The 23851-nt window shown below is 42.3% G+C and overlaps 1 protein-coding gene across 1 annotated transcript in view; it reads right to left on the minus strand.

Annotated features, from left to right (window-relative positions):
• NR4A3 (nuclear receptor subfamily 4 group A member 3) overlaps window positions 1-23851 on the minus strand; it is a 43884-nt gene that overhangs the window by 14385 nt on the left and 5648 nt on the right. Inside the window, exons 3-7 of the mRNA XM_010374126.2 lie at window positions 22381-23333; window positions 18507-18636; window positions 17872-18044; window positions 6408-6607; window positions 3282-3460 (exon numbers count right to left, since the gene is read on the minus strand). Of these exons, the coding sequence (XP_010372428.1) occupies window positions 3282-3460; window positions 6408-6607; window positions 17872-18044; window positions 18507-18636; window positions 22381-23331 (1633 nt within the window). The 5' untranslated portion in view covers window positions 23332-23333. The remainder of the gene's footprint in view (window positions 1-3281; window positions 3461-6407; window positions 6608-17871; window positions 18045-18506; window positions 18637-22380; window positions 23334-23851) is intronic.

Below are 23851 nucleotides of genomic sequence, written 5' to 3' on the forward strand. Positions count from 1 at the left end.
TTCCAAGGGGCAGGGGAAGGCATATGCCTAACTTGGACTCTGTCACTATCACTCCAAGGGGGACCACAGGTGAATTCAGAGTTGCCTATCCTGAATCCAGTTTGGTTACATCACCAACTGAATTTTCTGTAATTCTCACTGCTGCCCTATGAAATAGGCATGGTTATCCCCATTTTACAAATGGGGAAACTGAATTTCAGAGAACTGAAATGTGTTTCCCAATAGCACCTATTTATTAAACACAGGACTGAAGATTAAAATCTGGGCGTGCTCAATTCCAAAGTCCATGCTATTTCTGCCATGCCAAACTGCCTCCTTCCCCGGCCAATCTCCACATAAATGGGCAGTGGGCTGAGCAGCTGTAACTGCAGGGCACAGAACAAATGGAATGCAGAAAAAGGACCAGCACCACCCTTCTCCTAATTTCTACTCTATATTCTCGGTACTGAACTGCCCAGTCTCTCCAGCTTGGGTCTTCCTGGCACCCACACATCCTGGCCTCTTAGATATTTGTCAATTTCCATTTAAAAAGTGAAACAAAGATATGGCCTTTCAGGGATGGGCCATCCTCTTGAATCATGGCTCTTACACCTGGACTGACCTTTTTCCTCTTAGATTCTTTCTCACTCTAATCTGTGCCCAAAATGCACTGACAGGGTAAACCTTTCTAAAATGCAAACCTGACCATCAGGCTCCTTTGGACAAAACCTGTGGATCCTTGTTGTGCTCAAGATAAACTCTGCTCCCCTCACGTAGGTGTGGAAGGTTCTTCATGTCTCGCCTCACCCTGACCTATCAGAACAGTCACATCTCCTGCCACTCCAATTTTCAGTTGTTTCCTTTCTGAAACTTAGCCGTATTTTCAATGGCTTTTGGCAAATGTTTATTTATGCCTGGATTCTCACTTGTTCCATTTTAGCTTGGAGACATCCTCTGCATTTACAAAGGACCAGCTCCTGTGATCTCTTCTGAGAAGACCACCCCCACCTGCTATCTCGGGGCACTTGAAACTCACTCCCTTGTCTCCATAGTGGCACTCAACACCCTGCATCAACTGTAGTACTTTGCATGCCTATCTCCTCTAGGGAGGTGTGTTATCATCTCTGAAAACCCAATGACATGCAGCACAGTGCCTAGGTCAGTGAATATTTGTTGATTAACTAGACTCAACACTTGTTCCCATAGAGATGAAGCAATGTACTGCTTTTACTTGTAGGAATCCAAAGCTGGATCTAGACTTTTGTTTTTGTCTTTTTAAAATGAACTAAACTCCATACTTTCTAGTTTTGAATGTTTAACTGACTTAGGAATTACTGAATGGTTTTGAAATTGAACTAAAGAGCTTTAGTTCAAAGGCAGCCTTGAACCAGTTTCCTTCCAGTCCTGATGAAGTAATATGCTTGTGCCTTAAATCTGTTTATTTTCTTCAGATGCTCCAGTATGCCATTTGAAAGCCCTCCAAATGGAATCCATACTCTTTGAGACTGCCTTGGTTTTTGTTTCGTTAATGGCTCTCTTGGAAGTCTAGCAGCCCCATTTAAAAAAAAAAAAAAAATGAGTTTCTCATCCTGGACCAAAGACCAAGAGGAAGTCAGTTTCCATTTGGAATACTGAAGGAACGGCTAGTGTCTGAGTCCTCAATGCAGCCATACCATTTGCTTGTCTTTGCCTGCATGTCAACCATCAAATGATGAACCAGCCTAGCCTCTTAAGGCACAGATGCATCTAACTTTAGCTAATAGGAGATATCCCAAGAAATGCAAGTGAACAATGCTTGGGCAAACCAATGCACACTTCCAGTGAAACAGAAAGAAGGGGCCATCTGTACCAGAGGATGCATCTGATGCTCTAGAAACTCACCACCTGCCTGAGAAACATGTTTTCTATAGCCAAGAGCATATTTTTCTGAACTTGAACTCTCAGTTCAACAGCCAAGCCTATGCTTGTGTCTGACCAAAAGGACAAGGATGAGCCCCTCATTTGGCCACTTCTGGAGCCCCCACCCTCTGTCACCACCTCTCCAGGCCCCATCTGACCAGAAAGAATGAGGTCTAACAGGAAACTCTCCCCCAGGGCAAAGGGAGCTGGGGCAAGGGCCTCCATGGCCATGGGGAGATGATATTCTTTCCCTTGCCCAACATGCGCCTTTCTCCATCCCACCCCACCTTGGGATCCTTTATCTCCCAAAAGATAGAAAGAGAGAGATCTATAGAGGGAGACAGGCATAAATCAAATATGTTTTATGCTTGTGGTTAAAAACTGCTCAGTTGGCCGGGTGTGGTGGCTCATGCCAGGAATCCCAGCACTTTGGGGGGCCAAGGCGGGTGGATCATTTGAGGTCAGAAGTTCGAGACCAGCTTGGCCTGCATGATGAAACCCCATCTCTACTAAAGATACAAAAATTAGCCGGGTGTGGTGGCAGGTACCTGTAATCCCAGCTACTCAGGAGGGTGAGAAAGGAGAATTGCTTGGACCCAGGAGGCAGAGGCTGCAGTAAACCAAGATCACATCATTGCACTCCAGCCTGGGCGACAGAGCGAGACTCCATCTCAAAAATAATGATAATAAAATTTTAAAAATAAAAATAAAAACTGCTGTGTTGAGCCATTTTTGCTTTTTCTCAGTCCTTTGCCAATCGAAGTTATTAAATCAAGTTGTATTTGATATGTCTATAGTGTTTTGGTTTTACTTTAGGTCACTAGCCAAGAATTGGGGACAGGGGAAACCTCATCACCTCTGCTCCACAGGAATGGGCTGGGTAAGGTAATCTTCCTAGGACAGGCTTTGTAAAAAGAACTCTGAACCAGTCTGGGCAACAGGGTGAAACAGGGCTATAAAACAGCCAAACGTGTGGTGGCATGTGCCTATGGTCCCAGCTACTCAGGAGGCTGAGGTGAGAGGATCACTTGAGCTCAGGAGGTCGAGGCTACACTAGGCCATGATCACACCACTGCTCTCCAGCCTGGGTGACAGAGCAAGACCCTGTATCAAAACAAACAAACCCTGAAGCAGCTAGTCCCACTGTCCACAGATCTCTGGTAGGAAGTTAGATTTTCATATATTGGGCTTATTGACAATGACAATTCAATAGACTATGGATTCTCTTTCCTAGAAGTTTATGACAACAAATTACAGATGCATGTTTCTTTGCTTAAACTTAACAGATTTCAGAAAAAATGGTAGTTATTTTCCCACTTTTCTGGTGTGTGTGGTGGTCAAGGCCCACCATAACAAAGGGAAGGAGAGAAATGAGGATGTGGTTTTGGCAAGGTGGTGCTTACCTGTGATCATGCTCAGTGCTGACAGGCAGGCTAAGGCTTGGATATCAAGGTTCAGGCTCTGCAAATTTAAGGAAAAGTCTTTAATAGAGTCGAGCCACTCCCCAAATCCACGAAGGCACTGAAGTCGATGCAGGACAAGTCCGTTGCAGAACACAAACTTATCTTCAGCAGTGTTTGACCTGGGAGGTGAGAGGAAGAGAAACATTAAACAGGTCTGTCCAGTCTGTCCAACATGATAACATCACGACACACAGGCACCCAGATAGCCATGGGGCAGCATTGGGACCCCAGTGTGGTGCTATGAAGCATGCCCAGATACCCACAATGAGTAAGACTATGTTCTCTGGGATAAACAACTAGCACCACTTGTCTATGCTAATGTCTTTAGTGAACATCAGCCCAGGGGAAGATATGGGCTGTGGCACCTACTGTCTTATTAGTAGAATCAATTACTGGCTTTCCTTGGAACAGGACATGGGGGAGCAGGCACTCATGGGTTACAGAGGTGAAGCCCAGTGCACCCCTCTCTCAGCAATGAACATGAGACTGTTCCCTCCAGGGCTCCTAAGACAGGGCTTGTCCTTGATTTTCTTAAATGTTAAAAAACTGCTAAGACCTGAGGCTAGATACTACAATTCCATTGTGCAGACTTTAAAAATACCAAGTCCTGGCCGGGCGCGGTGGCTCAAGCCTGTAATCCCAGCACTTTGGGAGGCCGAGACAGGCGGATCACAAGGTCAGGAGATTGAGACCATCCTGGCTAAGCCGGTGAAACCCCGTCTCTACTAAAAAATACAAAAAAACTAGCCGGGCGAGGTGGCGGGCGCCTATAGTCCCAGCTACTTGGGAGGCTGAGGCAGGAGGATGGCGTGAACCCGAAAGATGGAGCTTGCAGTGAGCTGAGATCCGGCCACTGCACTCCAGTTTGGGTGACAGAGCGAGACTCCGTCTCAAAAAAAAAAAAAAAAAAAAATATATATATATATATATATATATGTATATATACCAAGTCCCTGGCCAGGTGCAATGCCTCACACCTGTAATCCCGGCCCTTTGGGAGGCCAAGGTGGGTGGCCCATCTGAGGTCAGGAGTTCGAGAGCAGCCTGGGCAACATAGTGAAACCCTGTTTCTACTAAAAACACAAAAATTAGCCAGGCTTGGTGGCATGCACCTGTAGTCCCAGCTACTCGGGGAGCCTGAGGCAGGAGGATCGCTTGAACCCGGGAGGTGGAGGTTGCAGTGAGCCAAGATCGTGCCACTGCACTCCAGCCTGGGTGACAGAGTGGGACTTTGTCTCAAAACAAAACAAAACAAAAACCAAGTCCCTGTAAGTGCCAGAAGTCTATCACAAATTAAAGGGTGGCCTAACATAAAACAAGTCCTTATTTTGTATTACCTTCTCTGCTTTTAACATTGGGGCTGCGGAGGGCTATTTTTAAATCTGTCCTGATAGTTTACGTTATGTCCATCATCATCTCATTTTTCTTTCATGAAAAGTGCCTTGGAACTTCCACGTGGACATCACAATTTAGGGGTGTGGCTTTGGGTGCTCCTTAAATCTCTCTGGACTTCTTTTTCCTGACACAAAAATTCTAATTGCTACCTCCTAAGAATGTTGAGGGAATTAAATAAAAGAAAGGATTTGAAAGTCCATGCATAGTGCCCAGTACACAGGACGGTTCAACAAGAATTGGGTATAACAAGTAATGGGCTGAATTATATGTGGTTCTTCCTTTAATTTTAGATTTCCTTTAACTTTCAAATCTCTTGCCACATATTTATCTATCTTGGCTTGTTGTATTCACAAGTCAAATAATCTCGTGTTGCTTCTTGGGTGAACAGCTTCATTCATTCCTTCACTCAGCCAAGTGTCTACTTGCATGTGTTGAAGCATGTGTTACTCCTGGAGCCAGACACTGGGAGAAAACATGGTGAAAGGACATACATGGCACCTGCCTGCATGGAGCTTACAGTCTATTTAATCCTTTGTTGCATGTCTAATAGATGACAGCCACATTGCTGGCTCAGCTCTGGTGTACACTAGATTGGCTACAAAATTAAGCTATTACTGGCACTCTAGTTGTAACTCCACCCCATCTCTCCTACTGATCCCGTCACAGAAGACATACACAGGACAGAATGATTCAGTCTCAGAGTATAAAACATGGACCCTGATGACATCAGAATCTGATGGCATCAGAATCATTAAAGCATGAGTTAAAAATGCAGACTTCTGGACTTCTCCCACAGTCTACCAAACCAAAATAGATGGCAATGAGGCCTGGCAATCTGCACTGTAAAAATTAAACAGGAGTTTCTGGTAACGATATGAAATTGGGGAGGGGATGGCAGGAAAGAGAAAGAGGGGAAAGATGGATTTTTCTGATATTTGGTAAAAAGTCAGTATCATCTCCTAAAAATATATAACTGAAAGGAAGCAAGGAAGATGGAGTTAAACAGGCTATTTGTGAATAAAAACAATAATAAAATAAAGTTTAAAAAATCTACACGTAGAACTTACTAGAGGAGCTTCCAAGGTTCTAGGTTTTTGAAAAATCACTTTTCCTTTTTGTGTTTGGTGTCACTGACTATGATAGGATGGACTAAATCTTTCTATCTAAGAGTGTTCTCTTGGAATAAAACTCCGGGTTGAGAACGTGTGGGAACTCTTTAGGGCCCCATCAGGTGTGCTAGATTAGTAACTTGTTAAACAGAAACCCACGAGGTAAATACAATGTTCCAAAGCAAACACTTGCTCCCAGGAAAGAGCTTACGCACCATGAGGATCTTTCCAGAATCATAGAGTGTTGGAGCTGCAAGGGACCCCAAGAGATCATTAAATCCAACCTCTTCCTTTTAAAAAGGAGGGATTTGAACTTCCAGTCAGGCAAGTGACCTGCTCAGGGTGTGACAGCAAGTTCACATTAGAACTGGGACTAGAACCCAGGGGTTCTGGCAGCAAGCCTAGTGCTCCCTCCATGACTTGCTGCTCAGTTTTTTTAGTGCCTGATCATATTTCACATTTGCTTCTTGAGAAAACGTTTCACCAATGATTCAGTTACAAACACAGAAGGTTTCAGGCTTCTTCTAAGGAAGTAGACTGAAGATAAAATAGTAGTAATTACCTGATGGAAAGTCTGAGGACAAACAGCTCCAAAAAGGCTGATTCAATAAGTAATGTCTGATCTTCTTTGGGGAGATCAGTAAATCCCGGAATCTTTTCTGCCCAGCTTCTGGATACATCAATGGAGGCTGTCAGGAGGTTGTAGAATTGTTGCACGTGCTCAGCATCTGTGCCTGCAGCAGCCTGGTCAGTGGGACAGTACTAGAATGCAAACCAGAGAGAGCAGCATTATCTTGCTTCAGTGGGGATAATGGTATCATTTGCAAACAGGCCCTTCCAAGACCATCAATGCCTAAATTCTTACTTTTAGGTGTCACAGTTTATAAAACCCCTTCATATTCATAGTCTCATGTGATTTTTAAAATGGCCCTGTGATACAAATACAGCAAATTTTATTGTTATCACTTAATAGACAAGGAAATTTGCTTAAGTTGAATTACCAAAGTGGTTTTCACCCTTGACTGTGCAGTACAATCACCTGGGGAGCTTGAAGGAAACAACTCTTGTCTGGGTCCTGCGCCTAGAGATTCTCATTTAATTGGTCTGGGGTGGAGCTTAGGGGTCAAGAATTTTTAAAGCTCCCCAGGTGACTCCAAAGTGGAGTAGCTCAGTTGAGAACTACTGCCCCAGGAGTTTGTGTCCAAGTAGATCTCCAGGGTCTGCTCATTTCACTATGGCACAGCTGTCTCCCCATGAGATACTAAATTAACCCAGTGGTTCTCAAAGTGTGGTCTCCAGACTGGCAGCATCAGCAACACCCAGGAATGTGTTAGAAATGACAATTTCGGCCTGGTGTGGTGGCTCATGCCTGTAATTCTACCACTTTGGGAGGCTGGGGGGGGGTGGGGGGGGGGGGTGAATCCCCTGAGGTCAGGAGTTCGAGACCAGCCTGGCCAACATGGTGAAACCCCATCTCCACTAAAAATATGAAAATTAGCTGGGTGTGGTGGCATGTCCCTGTAATCCCAGCTACTCAGGAGGCTGAGGCACGAGAATCGCTTGAACCTGGAAGGTGGAAGTTGCAGTGAGCCAAGATTGTGCCATTGCACTCCAGCATGGGTGACAGGGCGAGACTCTGTCTCAAAACAAACAAACAAACAAAAAAGTGACAATCTCAGGCCCTACCACAAACCTACTGAATTAGAAACTCTGGGGGTAGTCACAGCAAACACTAAAAAAAATTTTTTTTTTTGTAGAAATGGTGGCGTGGGTTGGGGATGAGTATCACTGTGTTGCTCAGGTTGGTCTTGATTTCCTAGACTCAAGCAATTCTTCTATCTCAGCCTCCCGAAGTACTGGGATTACAGGCATGAGGCAACAATGCCTGGCCCACCAAACTGTCTAATCTGGCCCACCAAACTGTCTAATCAAGATCTCCAGGTGATTCTCATATACAATGAAGTTTGGGAATCACAGAAATAATCAACAAGAGAAAGAATGATTTTTGCTTGCTGTTGATGGATTTCTGTGACATAAAACAAACCAGGAAGTGGTGGAAGAAAAGGTCTCTTTGGCAGAACCCAGGCAGCTGTGTGCCATCAGACTCAGGACTGTGGCTATTTAAGTTAATAAAAGTTAAATGAAATTAAAAATTCAATTCCTCAGTCATGTTAGCCATACTTCAAGTGTTCAGTGGCCAAATGTGGGATAGAACATTTCCATCACTGAGGGGAGGTCTATTGGACAGCATGGATCTAGAGAGTCCAAAGAGCAGAAAGATATAAGTAGGAATAAAGTCTTCACCCAGCTTTCAGAAATTTAGGTAGAACCAGAGTTTTTCTTGAATCACGGGAGGAAAGACTTTTCTGCTGCAGACAGGAAGACTGACACAGCAAGATACTAATCAAGGGACAGCCAACAACACAGAGATTTAAGATACACAGAAACACGTAAATAGGCACATCATTTCCTACACATTAACATGGCTGTGCATCATTTTGCATTCCTTTTCTGAACTGATCCTCATGGGGTAAGGATTTTAATCTTTATTTTACAGATGAGAAAATTGAGGCTCAGAGAAGCTAAGAGATTTTCTCAAGTTACACAACCAACAGTGCTACAGCCAGGACTTATGCTGACCCTGTGATTTCAAGTTTTACCCCTCCTAGCTGTTAAGTATGTCTGATGTTACTAGCTGGTGGGATCGTTTATGAAATCTTTTTTTTTTTTTCCCAAGATGATACCTTGCTTGTTGCCCAGGCTGGAGTACAGTGGTGTGATGTTGGCTCACTGAAACCTCCACCTCCTGGATTCAAGTGATTCAGTGCCTCAGCCTCCCGAGTAGCTGGGACTATAGGCACGTGCTACCATGCCTAGCTAATTTTTGTATTTTTAGTAGAGACAGGGCTTCACCATGTTGGCCAAGTTGGTCTCAAACGCCTGACCTCAAGTGATCCACCCACCTTGGCCTCCTGACATGTTGGGATTACAGGCATGAGCCACCGCATCTGGCCTATGAAATCTTTGAAAAGCATTTTGCTTTACTCTCACTGGAGCTCTCCAGGTATGTATTCATTGGTCCTATGTTTCTGTCAACAGCAGAGTGATTGGCACATAATTATACCTCAATAAATAATTGTTGAATATTTTTTCAATGAAAGAATAGTCAGAAGAGTGCTTAGGTTTGCTGTAATACCCTAACCTGGTTGGAGATGAAACAGCTAATAAGCAACTAGGTGCTTACTGTGGAGCTACCTAGGTGAGAAGAAATGAGATGCTTATTTAATTGGGTCTTTTTTTCTTTGTGTTTTCCCAAGAAACAGTATTAAATAACTAAAAAAAAAAGAAAAAAAAGAAAAAGAAAAAATCAGAGAGTCCAGCTACTTTAATCTCAATTTTGTTCTGGCCCCTAATATGTGAAATAATGTAGCATCATTTTACTGTTCTGAACCTCAGTTTTCTACTCTGTAAAATGGGGATACCTTCCTCAAAAAAAAATTTTTTTTGAGACAGGGTCTTGCTCTGTTGACCAGGCTGGAGTGCAGTGGTGTGATCATGGCTCACTACAGCCTCGACTTCCCCGGCTCAAGCGATCCTCCCACCTCAGCCTCTTGAGTAGCTGGGACCACAGTCAGGAACCACCATGCCCATCTAATTTTTTATTTTTTATTTTTTGTAAAGGCAGTGTCTCACTACATTGCCTAAGCTGGTCTTGAACTCCTGGGCTTAAGCGATCTGCCTGGCTGCGCCTCCCTACAGTCTCTACTGGGATTACCAGGTGTACCATGCCTGGCCTTCCTCAAAATTTTGTTGTGATGATTAAATGTGATAACATATGTGAAGGGCCTGATATATCGTACATGATTAACAAATGGCAGTGATGATATTGATAGCAGTTATGATGTCTGAAATAATCACCATCCCTCAGCTTCCATATTTATGAAATGGAATGGGTTGAAGTAGAAAGTTTTTGATTTTCAGCCCTTATGTTCTAAGATCCTATAACATCTGGTCCAGTTTAGAGTCGTGGCTCCTCTGTTCCCAACAATCCTACACAGTGCTCAGGATTCTATGAAGTCCTGAATATTCTGTTGTGCTAGAACATGGGAGCAAAGTCCAGGAGAAGGAAGCATGGCGGCACGATCCTATGTCATAGACACTTCCCACTACCTCCCGGCACACAGACTCTTTTTTTTTTTTTTTTTTTTTTTTGAGACAGAGTCTTGCTCTGTTGCCAGGCTGAAGTACAGTGGCATGATTTGGCTCACTGCAACCTCTACCTCCCGGGTTCAAGCGATTCTCCTGCCTCAGCCTCCCAAGTAGCTGGCACTACAGGTGTGCGCCACCATGCCCAGCTAATTTTTGTATTTTTAGTAGAGACAGGGTTTCACCATGTTGGACAGGATGGTCTCAATCTCTTGACCTTGTGATCCACCTGCCTCGGCCTCCCAAAGTGCTTGGATTACAGGCATGAGCCACTGTGCCCAGCCGGCACACAGACTCTTAACTGGAAGAGAGTGGGGAAAAAGGAATTAACTTTTCTCTTTTTTATTTTCTCCTTATTTATGAATCTATTTAATAATTGCACAGGCTCTCCAAGAGCAGAATGAAATTCAGGGCAGATCCTCCCTTTCAAAAGCTGAGGGAGCTACTTGTGAAACTCTCAAATAAGTGGGAGTAAAGGAAAGTATGTTGGACCAAGCAGCATGTCATGGGGTCCCCGTCTAGGCTCTGCACTGACTTGCTGTGCAGTTCTAGACAAGTCACTTAACTGCTCCGAGTCAGTTTCAGCCTCTGGAACAGGAATAAGTGGATTAGCTGATCTCTAAGATTCCTTCTGGCTCTTGCATTAAATGATTCTAAATATTGCTAAATCACACCAGGTATGATGTTATTGCCCAGAACGTGACACTGATTCAGCATTATTTTGTTTTAAAACAGTGGGTTAAATGGAGAGAAAAATACTAAAGAATGAATAGTTTCCCCTGAGAATGGATCTGACAGCTACCTCCTGCACTGACTCCCCTGAATCCATGGCTCACAACTCAACAATCTCTCTGCTTCCAATATTTGTTCAGAATCCACCAGAGCATGTAGCTTTCACCCAGGGTCTTCTGCAGGCTTCTGCCCCTGCTGGGCTCACATTTCATGCCTCCTGCACACAGGGAAGTGAAGTCCCTGCCCACCCTGTGTGTGTACTTTTCTCCGATGGAGCCCAGCAAGAAGGAAAGCCAGCCAGCCGGGCCTGCCAGACTCCAGCCAGATCCTCTAGGGTTCACCTGCAGTGGTTTTGATCCAAGTCTCAGAATTTTGGAGCCAAAGTGAATTCAGCCTGAGCCACCAGTAACTTGGGGCTGACTGGAGGGTCAGCATCCAATGCTGGAGGAAAAGAAAAATCTCCTCTGTTGGACATAAGATTTAAAGGAATGGAACAAAACATTTTAGATTTTTTCTCTGCCTGGCCTACCAGTTTAGAAAAACCTCAAACAATGAATACTGGTCCTAGAGTTCGAAGGACTGGACCCCCAGCTCTGCAACTCTGCTGCCCTACATTGATTGCTCTGTCTCTAGGCTAAGTAGGTTTGGGGTTTGACAAAGAAAATCTAGAAATATTTGCATACTGATCATGCCAATCGAACATAGGTCAAATGCAAAAAGATTTTTTTAAATGAACTTTTTTCCTGTTCATACTAATTTTTTTTTTTCATCTTATAGGCGTTATTTTGATCTGTCAGAACTCTGGCTTTCTCACTAGTCAAAGACACGGTATTACATTTACTGACAGCCAATGCCTAAGGAAGGTTTCTCTGAAGCACCTAGAATGAGAGTCTAGAGCTGCAAACAACAGCAATGGATATTATTTAAACTAAAATGGGTCTGCGTGTTTCATATGGCAGTAATGCAGCTATACAAGCCAGACTTCAGCAATAGCCCAGGCCCCAAATGAGATATTTGTGTGGAAATTAAGTGAGACTCATGGAAAACACCACCCCTCAGAAATTAGTGATGTGAGGCTTTAATAGCAGAGTGGAATCTAATATTTACTCGATCTCACTTTCAGCCTTGGCTAAGTATGTAGACTATGCTAAGGACACGTTTTTCTTCCCCTACAATGCTACTTTTCTCAACTATAGCTCTAAAAATTTTAGATGTGATCACTGTATAAGTCAAACTATGTATACATATTCTTAGGTTCTTACACTTTAAAAAGTGACATTTTAAAAATTGGCAATGAAAACAATTGGCAATGAATATATTTTCCCCCCAATTTTTTCTTTTCTGATCTAACTCTATGCCTCCCACTCCAAAAAGCAAAAAGCAAAAGACACCTCTCCTCCCACAATGACATCACTGCAATTGTATATTTGTTTACTCTTTTTCTCCTTTACTGGTATGTAAGGTTCATGTGGATAAAGGCTTTGTCTTGTTCAGCAATGTGTCCATTGCCCTAGAACAGTGCCTATTACCTAGCAGCCATTCAACAAATATTTGTTAAATGAATTAATTGCTTTCAGGAAAATTTCTATCTCTATTGCTCATCCCTTCTCAATCCCATGAAAAGCTGGAAAATTCAAGGTAAAATGGAGTTGTTATTATAAACTATATCGATGGTTCTCAAACCTTAGTGTGCCAAAGAATCATCCAATGGCACTTTTTAAAATACAGATTTTTGCCTGCTTCTCCTTCTTCCCAGTCCTAATTCAGTATGTCTGAGTGGGTGTGGCCTGGGAATCTGCATTTTAAAGCAAACACCCCAGCTCTTTCTGGTAGCAGCAGTCTGGGCACCATGTTTTAGGAAATGCTGACTTGCATTCATAGTGGAACTACAGCAGGTATTAATATTATGGTCAGAATATCAGGGAATGAGAAGGCTGGAGGAGATAATGGGAATGAATTTAGCTTAATCTCTTTACCATTTGGATCAGGTAACTGTGGCCCATAGAGGAGCAGGAACTGGCCTGAAATCATCTAGTGAATTGGTAACAATTTGAGAGGGTCTTCTGAGATGCTTCATGAAACCACTCTTTTTGCAGCTTCATTCTGTTTACCTTGTAGATCTAATGTGTCTTAAGCCACATTGTTTCATAGGCTATCTTGTGAACACATTTAAATGCCATTTGCTGGTGCCTGGTTTTATCTGAGCAGTATCTCTTGTATTTGCAAGTCTGTTACTCCATTAAATGGCACTGATTACCAGAAAACCATCCTAGTATGCTGAAAAATACCTGAAATGATCAACTAATGAGGACACTAAGTATGTTTTCTCATTAGTAATTATGCAGGCTCTGAAGCCAAGCCCAGTATCTATACATACTTGTATGGCTAAATTAAAAGCAACTGTGGTGCAGAGAATAGCAACATTTTGAGGAGAGACAAATCAAACGTGACATGTTTTGACTGCACTGATGTACAATGATCTGAGCTCACTTCTGAGGGAGAGAAGTTTGGCCCAAAGGAGAACTGAAGGTCCCAGAGCCAGGAACGCTTCACAGAACTCAGGAGCTCTTTCTGGCCTCTAAAACATTCATTTCCTCTGTGACTTGGAACAAAACCCCTCCACCTCCCATTTCCACAAATGGAGAAAACTGCTCACTTACTACCTTAAAGGAACACATGCTAGTACATGAAGATTAAAACATACTGGGCTGGCAACACATTTCCTCCTTTCTCTATTGACCTGACTCACTGGGGGAAGCTAGCATCTTTAATAAATTGTAGGGCTCAAATCAACTCTCAAAGTTGGCAGGGAAAATTCTTATTTATAATGTAATAAATTATGGATACACACTAAAATGCTGCTAAGGAGTGGGATCAGGCAGCTATAAATGAAACAGAGACTTTCGATTTTCATTTTATCCACTTGTAAATGGTTTGCCTTTAAAAAAAAACCCTATGGAAATATATTACCATTATTGTAATTTAAAAATATTTAATAAAGTTTATATGTTCAAAAATATAATAAATTGTCATTAAATAGAAGTGACAGTATGATCAAATAGAAACATATTACTTTGAGTGATGAGATCTGGATTTTGTCTTCTGCTCTGTCACCGACATTAGGCAAGCCAGTTAACCCCTTTAAGCCGTAATTTACTTTTCTGAAAATATGAGACTTGGTTTAGATGATCTCAAGGTCACTCCAGTTCTATGAATTTGTATATGTAAAACTTTAAGAAGGAAGGTATTATGAAAATTGAATTTCAGTGAATGACAGTATTAAGAAAATTACTCAAACCATAAATAATACCACACAGACCTAGAGCCTTAGTGAAATTATGTAAGAATATATGTGAGGGTCAGCAAAGGAAACAATTTAGAAAGTGAAATACTACAGAACGGGAGAAAATATTTGCAAACTATCCATCCGACAATGGATTAATAATCAGAAGATATAAGGAATTCAACTCAATAGCAGAAAAAAATAATCTATTTAAAATATAGGTAAAAAACCTAAATAGACATTTTTCAAAACAAGACATAGAAATAGCCAACAAGTATGTTTAAAAATGCTCAACATCACAAATCAACAGGAAGATGCAAATCCAAACCACAAGGACATATCACCTCATCCCAGTTAGAATGATTATGATTAAAAAGACAAAAAATAAATGCTGGTGAGGATGCAGAGAAAGAGGAGCACTCATATACTGCTGATGAGAATGTAAATTAGTATAGCCATTATGGAAAACAGTATGGGGGTTCCCAAAAAAGCTAAAACTAAAACTACCTTAATTACTCCTTGTGTTGATGAACTCACACTTCCACAGCAGCTACTATGGTCAACACTTGTTATCATACAAGTGAGTGGGAAGAGGCCCCCCTCCTTCTCTCTCCAGATCTGTCTTTGGGAGAATAGTTCTTTTTGCCACAGGGCAAAAGAGTGACCCAATTTCACCAAATCTTTTCCCTTCCTGCCTACATATTTCCATTTCCCCCAGTCATTCATTACAAGTTCCCAGAAACAGTAAATCCCAGCTTAGAACTGAACTCAATCTGTGAAGTACAGTCTGACAGGACAGAGTCCATGCAACCATCATCAACTTGGGTCTGGTCCCATACTTCTACTACTGCAGCTGAAGGTAATGTGGCATCCCTTCCTTCTACCACACACGTTCTTTGTTGGTTCATTTTGAGTGTATATGGAATAAACTCCCCAGATCTTCTTAACATGAACCACTGACAAGCCAAGGCTCTCCCATTTGTTTAAATTCTAAATGCCGAGCTTCACATTTATTTTTGTTAACTTTCTTTGTGATGGTTTCAGCCCTTCCTGTTCCAACCTGTCGAGATCACTCTGAATGTTGATACTGACATCCATCATATTAGCGATCCCTCCCAGGTTTCTGTCATTTGCAAATGTGATCAGCATGCTCCTATGCTTTCATCCAAGTTTTTGATGAAAACTCACTGTATTTTTAAAAAGTCTTTTAATTTAGTTGATTTGGGTCCAATTTTTGATAATTGTGTAATGCTATCTAAAAGCAGGGGAATCCAAGTTATGAGGTTCAACCTGATTCCAAAATAATGCAATTAAAATAAATATGCTTTGCAAAATTGAGCCAGGCCCCAAAGGTAGTACCAATGTGACCTAGACTCTGGCATGGTCAATCTGCTATTTTGGACAAAGCTAACAATTAAATTGGATAAATGTTTGTTGATGAGGATGATGACTCTAGACTAACAGACTGAATGGTGCAGAGGCAAGCAAACATACTAGATTGATTTTTCAGTGTGGAGACAGTTCCCAGCTGGGACAACTCAAAGTGCTGGGAAAGGTTTGCCATTGAATAACTAATTAGGCCATGTAGACTCATAATTGGATAATTTGGGGCCAAAAAATCACTTTTGAGGCCTAAATTATCTGAAGTGGCCATCTATTGTGCTTTCAAATGCCCTGGAAGAATGTCAGATTGCGTGCTATAGCCTTAGCCTAGGCAGTGCTAAGAAGCTTCACTAATTCAGATGAACTGCATATGGAGAGGCCAGGGTGCTTCTGGGAGGAGAACTCTTCATTCCTGCATACTTTTCTAGCACCTACTCTCACTGGAAGTAGAGAGGCAATGAAGGCTGGTATTTAGGAGCACAGATTTTAGGTTCAATACACTTGGCTCCTAATATACTTGGCTCCTAATTCTGTCTCTGCTGCATATTAGTTCAGTGACCTTGGGCAAGTCAACGCTTTAGCTTCTCCCAGTTTAAATTTCCTTATCTGTGAAACAGAGATCATAATACTTACCTCAAGAGTGTTCTGCATGATACCTAATGTGTAGTGTTCGTGCTTATTAGGACACTCAACAAATGGCAGAGTAAGAAAGTTTGGCCAAGGAAATAACATACAGGGCACTGCGCTACAGCTTTGACAAGTATAATTGTAATTAATCTTCACAAACAACCCCAGGAAGTAGATATTACTATTACCCCACAACACAGATGAAAAACTGAGCAATCAAAAGGTGTAATCAGTTGCTCAAGGTCACTTAGCTAGTAAATGACAGTGTTGGGATTGTCATCTAGGCCCGCATGATTCCAAAGAAGCCTAAACTGTTAACTTAGTTTTATTATTCTGCTTTATTCTCTTACACTATTATTTGAGATTTGATTGTAGTCAAGAGCCACTACTTATAATCAGAATAAGAGTCCTCAACCTTTGATGCTAAGGATCTACCATGCTTCTCATATGATGTTTTGTGATCAGGTGCAGACAGGAGGCTTCACAGCCTATAATGAGGGTGGGGAAGAGGGAAAGAGGATCACAGCAGGTACACTAATCATTTCTATCAACACTGCAACCTAAGAGAAGGGCACATAGCAGGGACACACACTGTTTGCCAGTCATTCAGCCAGAAGCTTGAAACACTGATTAGACCTGGAGAGGGCAGTTTGGTAGTAGCTACCAAGACAGATCAACCGACTGGGGGCCTCTGGACTGATATTTCTTTATCTGAGTGCAAGCTGTATTTCTAAGGTGTTGTTTTTTGTTTTGTTTTGTTTTGTTTCTTCAAGTAGGAGGGATAATGATGCCTACAGTTCATGGTGGTTTAAAGGATTAAATGAGATAATGTACCACAATGTCTAGCATATAGAAACTGCTCAATAATTGTGATATTTTTTTCCTTCCCTTCCCTAGTCATTGAGACCCTGTTTTGCTAGAATTTTGCTTTTCTAAGTCCTTTAAAGAAATTGCCTTACAGAGCTGTTTATTCATTTGCTCAGAAAATCCTTTCTCATGGTTCTTCTCTGTGTTATCCAAATTTTGAGGAATTTGCAGGGTTCAGACTGATGGGATTTTACTATATCCCATAGGAAATAAAAATGTTGATATGTTTTGGTTGACTTAACTATAACAACACCAATCATTTATGGTCTTAAAAACGTTTTCACAACCATCATTCTTGTGCGACTGGTGTTCAGAACACCCCTCTGAGGTTAAATATTGTAATCATCTCCACTGTAGGTAGGAGAGAGCCAAAAGCAGGAACCAGGTGACACAGGCAGGAAACAGCAGAGGTGGTGTTTCTTCCGAGTCCTCCTGACATCTGATGTCACAGCCAGAGCTCGCTCCTCTCCACCAATGGTCTAATCCCTCTAAATAAGCACCAGCTCAATCAATGCTGATGCAATTGGATAAACTGCTTAAGAATAACTTGAGGCTCACCCAGATAGTTTGAACACAATATGAAAAAAAACAGTAGTCACTTTGTCTAGATCATGAGAGAAATCTACGAATTGTAGTTCGCCTGTGCAGATTTTCATTGGCACAACCACCAGGAATCCTGCAACAATGTGTATGACAGGTGCAGCACTGTCAGGGTCATTTGTTAAGGCATTTAGAGATTCAATAAGGCAAAAATTATTTGGTGAAATGGATGCATTGAATTGCTAAATGAAGCGAGAAATATAGAAAAAGTATGAAAAGTGTCTAACATGATGCCAGATACAAAATCATTCAATCAACTCTTATTACTAGTAGCCATAAATAAGAGACCCTGATCATTCATTTGAAAGTAGGAAATCATAAAACTTACTCTGGAATAATCAAGATCTCTGGGTGTTGAGTCTGTTAAAGCTCGGACAAGGGCATTCATCATGCAGATTGGAGGAGAAGGTGGAGAGGGCTGAGAAGGTTCCTGTTGTAATGGGCTCTTTGGTTTGGAAGGCAGACGACCTCTCCTCCCTTTCAGACTATCTGTACGGACAACTGATGCCAAAAGAGACAAAGAAAACAATCCTCAAAGATTATGGACTGAATGAAAATAAATCACAAAAAGGAATAAAAACACATTACAGTTGAGCAATCATTAATGAGACCAACCGTTTAAAAGTGGTAATAAGTTTGGAATAATATTCACACAATGATTTCATGAGAGTTGAAACAAGCAGCATAAAAGCCACCCATATTTACATTTGGTAATGAATTAGCCCTAAAAGTCTCCTTCTTAAATAGAACAAAGATGTATGTATACAAGTCCTCTATTAATTTTGAGAAATTAGAATAAATAGTCCTCAGTTATTTTAAAATGTAGATATATATGATAAAAATAAAATGTTGAAAGGAAAAAGGAACTAGTAAAAGTCACCATCCCAATGTAAATATTAACTTTTTTCAGTGATTTCTGAGAATATGTATAAGCAAACTGCGTAAAAAGTATTATATCCATACCTTCTTTTACCATTCCAACACTGAGACACTTCTGAAATCGACAGTACTGACATCGGTTTCGACGTCTCTTGTCTACTGGGCAGTTTTTATTTGCCAGGCAAACATATTTTGCATTTTTCTGCACTGTTCTCTGAGAAAATATAATACAAGATAGTCAACTGATAGTTTCTGGAAAGAGGTAGGACCTGACAAGATGTATTTTAATTACAATGTGAAAAGCGACAGTGCAATTCGTATAATTCGATAAATTTAATTTCCTAACACGCTAGCCTGCAGGAAAAACAATTTTATTAGTGTTAGCTGCTGACAATGAAAATCATCTCAGATTGTTCTAAAGCAAGTCTCAGGAGACACCCAACTCTGAATGATAAAATCATATCTGAAATTACCAGGTCAACATATCATACCTTGGAGAATTAGATTATCTCCACTTTTAATATCCCTTTGGGAACAATTTTCTACTTGTTCCACTCCCCTGATTATTGCTGACCTTATTAAAATAAAATCAAAATTATCTGGGATGTACTTTGTTTGCTATCACTATTGTAAGTCAAATATCACAGTAACTGGCTTTGTTACCCAACAGAGATGAAATCATAAAAAGCAAAATCAGGATTTTTCTAATTAAAACATATAGGAAATAATATTTTAATGCAGAAAAATTCACTTAACCTGTATAGCTTATTTTATCTTTAAAGACCATATATGATAAACAGTCCATTCCTGATTTTTCAAAGCAAAATCTTAAAAGTAGTTATTACAAAGCATTATTATATCCAAGGAAGAAAACAAAAAACCTCAAGAGACAAAAAAAAAAAAAAAAAGAGACAAAGAAAGATATATGAGAGCCATATATTTTCAGTGAAAATTCCTATTAATAGGTCATTTCATAAATGTCTATTGACAGACTCAATAACCATATTGTAAAAAACATAATAAAACTTAAGCTTGGATAGAAGAATGATGTTGCATTTTTCAGAATCCATATAATTTGGAAATGACACATGGAGAAATAAACATATTTCATCCTCCAAATTTAAACAAATGCTTGCTTTTTAAATTGAAAACATTTACGCAAATGAATGTATTTTTACCAGTTAGGGTGAAACTATTCAGAAATTACCTGGATCTATACAACTCCAAATAGAGCAGAAAGTTGAAATTTATTTTGGAAGCCTGGGCTGCATTAAAAAAAAAAAGAAAATAAATCCAGGTAACTTGGGCTTCATGATCTATTTTGTGTTCAAATATCTAGATTTGCTTTCAACCTTTACTTTCAGTCATTCTCAACCCCCATGTTTCAGTTTTACCCTGTTACCTTTTAATTTCATTTTAGGGGATAGTTTCTAGATTGCTTATATAAAACTTAATGTAACAAAGTCAACCTATCTCAAGTCTAAGACATGTCTCCCCCGCCATAGTACGTGATTTTAGTTTAAAATGCAAAATTCTGAAACACAGGCATACTTCTGAGGTTCCAGCATTTAAATTCTTAGCAGTCTGTAAGGGTAGGAAACGTGTATTTCCTGAATAAAGCTTTCATTGAACATGCAGTAATTTCTAACACTCTATTTCTTGCCATCATCCTCAAGGCTGTATGCCAATTTGAATGCTGATGGCATTTTGCTTCAGGTATATATTTTCCCAATAACCTGAAGCCTTCCCTACATTTGTGTGTGTGCACAGTTTAAGGACAGGGAGAGATCGTTACGGTTCAATCACCGAATTCCTATCATTAACTGCACTTCATGTCACATTTTTAAAGAACTCAATTTAATGGTAGAAAGCCACTGGGTAAAACCTGCTCCCGTTCCCTTAATTAACAGATCTGTGGGGTGGTTCTCCCCCATCTTGCCCCCACCCTTTCAAGTATAGATTTGTTTTCAAGGGATTGCTGCAGAAAAGGGAAGCTGTTGGGGAACACTTAAATGACATTTCTAGACTCAGAATGTATTACCACTCTGGTATTTTGGTCAACTCTCAATTATTTAGGGATAATTATATTTGTAGATTATTCATAATTCTTGTTTTTGTCTTTTCCCCCTTCTGCTGCCAGTTTCACTGTCCTTCAGCATTTTCCACTGAAATCCTGTAAAAATCAAATCTGCTAAAGGAATGCAGTTACTTGAAAGTAGCTCTGATAAAGCTTGAGTAGTTAAGACAAAAAATGGCTAAACTCAGTGGCTAAAAAATAAAATAAAATAAAATAACCAAGATTCTGCATTTAAAACATCATAATCCCAAATATCTGTATGGCACTTAACATATTGCAGTCTTTCCACAAACATTTTCTCGTTTATCTGTAGAATTCAAGTAGTGATATGATTAGTATCTGAAGATCAAAAATAACTGTTGCTTGTTGCTATGTATATCCCTCCACAAATGTGCATTTTTACAAATACTTTATAGCTTTTGTTTAATAATGAACTATTTGTATAGCCCTTTAAAGATTATAAAGCGCTTTCATATATATTTCATCTCATTGAATACACAGCCCTTCTCTGAGTTTTATTCACTGATATGGAAACAGGCCTAGAATGAAGCGTCATGCCCAACATGATACAACTGGAAGGTGGAAGATCAAGGTCTTCTATTTGAATCTTCTCTCTCCAATTCTGGTGTGCTCACAGATATATCCTATTGGCCGCCCAAATCCAAGTTACCCAATCAGCATCCCGCTTCCTCTTTCTCTCTACCCTGTCCAGCACTAGAGGATAGGGAATAATTTGTGTGGGTTTGTAAATGACTGAAATAATGGCCAGTGGGGTGGGGAGTGAGAAGGATGGCACAGAAGTAAGTGTCTGATAAAGTCTGGGAGTCAATAGCAAAAGGTAGCACAGCAAAAGAGCAAGGTCTTTTCCCTAAGTGGCAGAAATAACACTGAATTCCGGAGTCAGGGGAAATCAGCTGGAAACATCTCATGGGCAGCTAAATCACTGCTTACAGCCTGCATAAGGCTTCACCGCTCCAGGCCTCAGCTTCCTCGTGGGCAAAATATGGGGCAGGCTGATGGCCCTCCCATTGGAAAATTTCTCCGTTAGGCCTATGAGGGAATGAACTATGTCTACACCTGGCACCGTATGTGGTACAGAGGGAGGGAAAGGTTCCTAGAGGACACAAGACCCCAAGTTCTATCTTCTATGGAAAGAGCTGCCTCTTTCCACAGAAGAAGACAGTTGTCCCTGTCTCCCAGAGCTGCAGAACTGTGAAAAGGGAGTGGACTTTGGGGTCACACAAACATGGGTTGGTACCCTGCCTCCATCTCCCTTCTCTGAAGGTGTGTCCTGAGGCAGCTGATTAACTTCTTCAAACCTCAACATCCTCATCTACAAAACAAGGATAATTAATATCTACCTTTAAAACACTGTTACTAAAAATAGCTAGTGAGTGGCCAGAATTCAATCTTGGATGTGTCTGACTCTACAGCCCCAGCTCTTACTGTAAGGATTAAATGAGACACAAATGTCCAGGGCTTGGTACGCACACCCTATCCCCTCAGACACCCTGGATGGACAGACAAAGCAATGAGGTTTTTGCATTTTCGAAGTCACAGGTCCTTTTAAGACTCTGCTAAAAGCACAGGTCCTTTTAAGACTCTGCTAAAAGCTCTCCAGAAAAAATGTTGATAGGGCAGTGTCCGGCCAGGAGGTTCACGGACCTCCCGGAGTCCGTCTGGGGTGGCCTGCTGTACATGGACCTCAGTAGCAAGTCCCTGAGAAAATGGATGTGAAGGTGCTAGGAAGGGCTGCAATAAAGCACGATGCACTGATTACAGCTCTCAAACAGGGAAGAACAAGGATGCTCCTACACCCACTTAGAAGCTCCCTTCATTGAGGGGTCTGGGTGCGGAGGGGAGGGGATGGCGAGCGCTCACCTTGAAGAAGCCCTTGCAGCCCTCGCAGGTGCGCACGCCGTAGTGCTGGCAGGCGGCGTTGTCCCCGCACACTGCACACGTGCCCTCGCCGGACGACGAGCTCCTGTTGGGCGGCGACGGCAGGCTGGGACTCTCGCCCAGCAGGCTGGACGCGGTAGGAGAGGGCGTGAGGCCCAGAGGCGGGAAGGCCAGCGGGGCCGCTCTCTTGGCCAGCGGCAGCCCGTACGGGTGGCCCTCCAGCGCGGCGACCTGGCTGCCCGCGGCGGCTGCGGCTCCCAGAGGCAGGCTGAGCGCGGCGGCGGCCGTCGGGTCGTAGCCGAGGTGGTGGCCGCCAGCCGGGCTGGGCGCGGGGGGGTGCGGCGGCGAGGGCTTGAAGTGGAAGAGCGGGAAGCGCGCGCCGGCCACCGTAGGCACCGCCTTCATCGGCGGGTCCAGCAGCGGGCCGGGCGCAATGCAGCCGGGCGCCGAGGGCAGCGCGTCGTCCCATAGCGCCCCCGCCTGCGGGGGGAAGGCCGGCGTGGTGGGGGTGGACGGTGGGGACTGTTTGAAGTACATGGAGGTGCTGGGGAGCACCTCGTCCTCCGGGCTGGAGGCGGGAGGAATGGATGGCTGCTGATGCTGCTGCTGGTGATGGTGGTGGTGGTGGTGGTGGTGGTGGTGATGGTGGTGGTAGCTGGGCGCCCGCCCCTCCTCCACTTTGATCAAGGGCCGCTGCATTTGGTACACACAGGAGGGCTTGAGTTCGTAGCTGCTAGAGTAGCCCTCCACGAAGGTACTGATGCTGGGCAGGGACGTGGTGGCCGTAGCCGTGATCTCAGTGCTGCCGAGGTCCATGGTCAGCTTGGTGTAGTCGGGGTTCATGATCTCCGTGGTGTATTCCGAGCTGTATGTCTGCGCAGCATAACTGGAACCTGGAGGCGAAGGGCTATATTGGGCTTGGACGCAGGGCATATCTGCAGGGACCGAGAAAAGGGTCTCTCAGAAGCAAGTTAACACTTGTTTTCTAGCCAACAGGCAGCACTGAGTTCACTGTTCTCTAATCTGGGAAATAGAGAGGAAGTGTCATCCTGTCCTCCTCCTGGTAGCACAGACACAAAGCCCCACACTTATTTACTTCATCCCTAGTAAGGAAGCTGAATTCTTGACAAAGGGGTGCCAAAACCTGACCTCCTGTGGACCTCTGTACCTATCTTCCGTCCCTTGTCCTGTCCTCTACCAGATTTGGGAAACTTGAAGTCTTTCCTCATAAGCTCAGAGATGTTTTTAAAAAGAGGCTTTGAGTCCTGTAAATTAACTGGAGTGGCCTCCTCAGCTATAACCTAGGAGGACAAAGAGAAAGCCAGCGGTTTATTTGGGGGGAAAGAGGCCATTGGTCCCCCAAGGCACACATACTGATTTGTAAACCTGAGTTAGTCAAAAAAAGCTACCCTGTGAGAGATTTAGTGGCCAAGGGAGAGAGTTGACATTCTAA

The sequence above is a fragment of the Rhinopithecus roxellana genome, chromosome 16 (genome assembly GCF_007565055.1).
Source record: "Rhinopithecus roxellana isolate Shanxi Qingling chromosome 16, ASM756505v1, whole genome shotgun sequence".
NCBI classification, from domain to species: Eukaryota; Metazoa; Chordata; class Mammalia; order Primates; family Cercopithecidae; genus Rhinopithecus; species Rhinopithecus roxellana.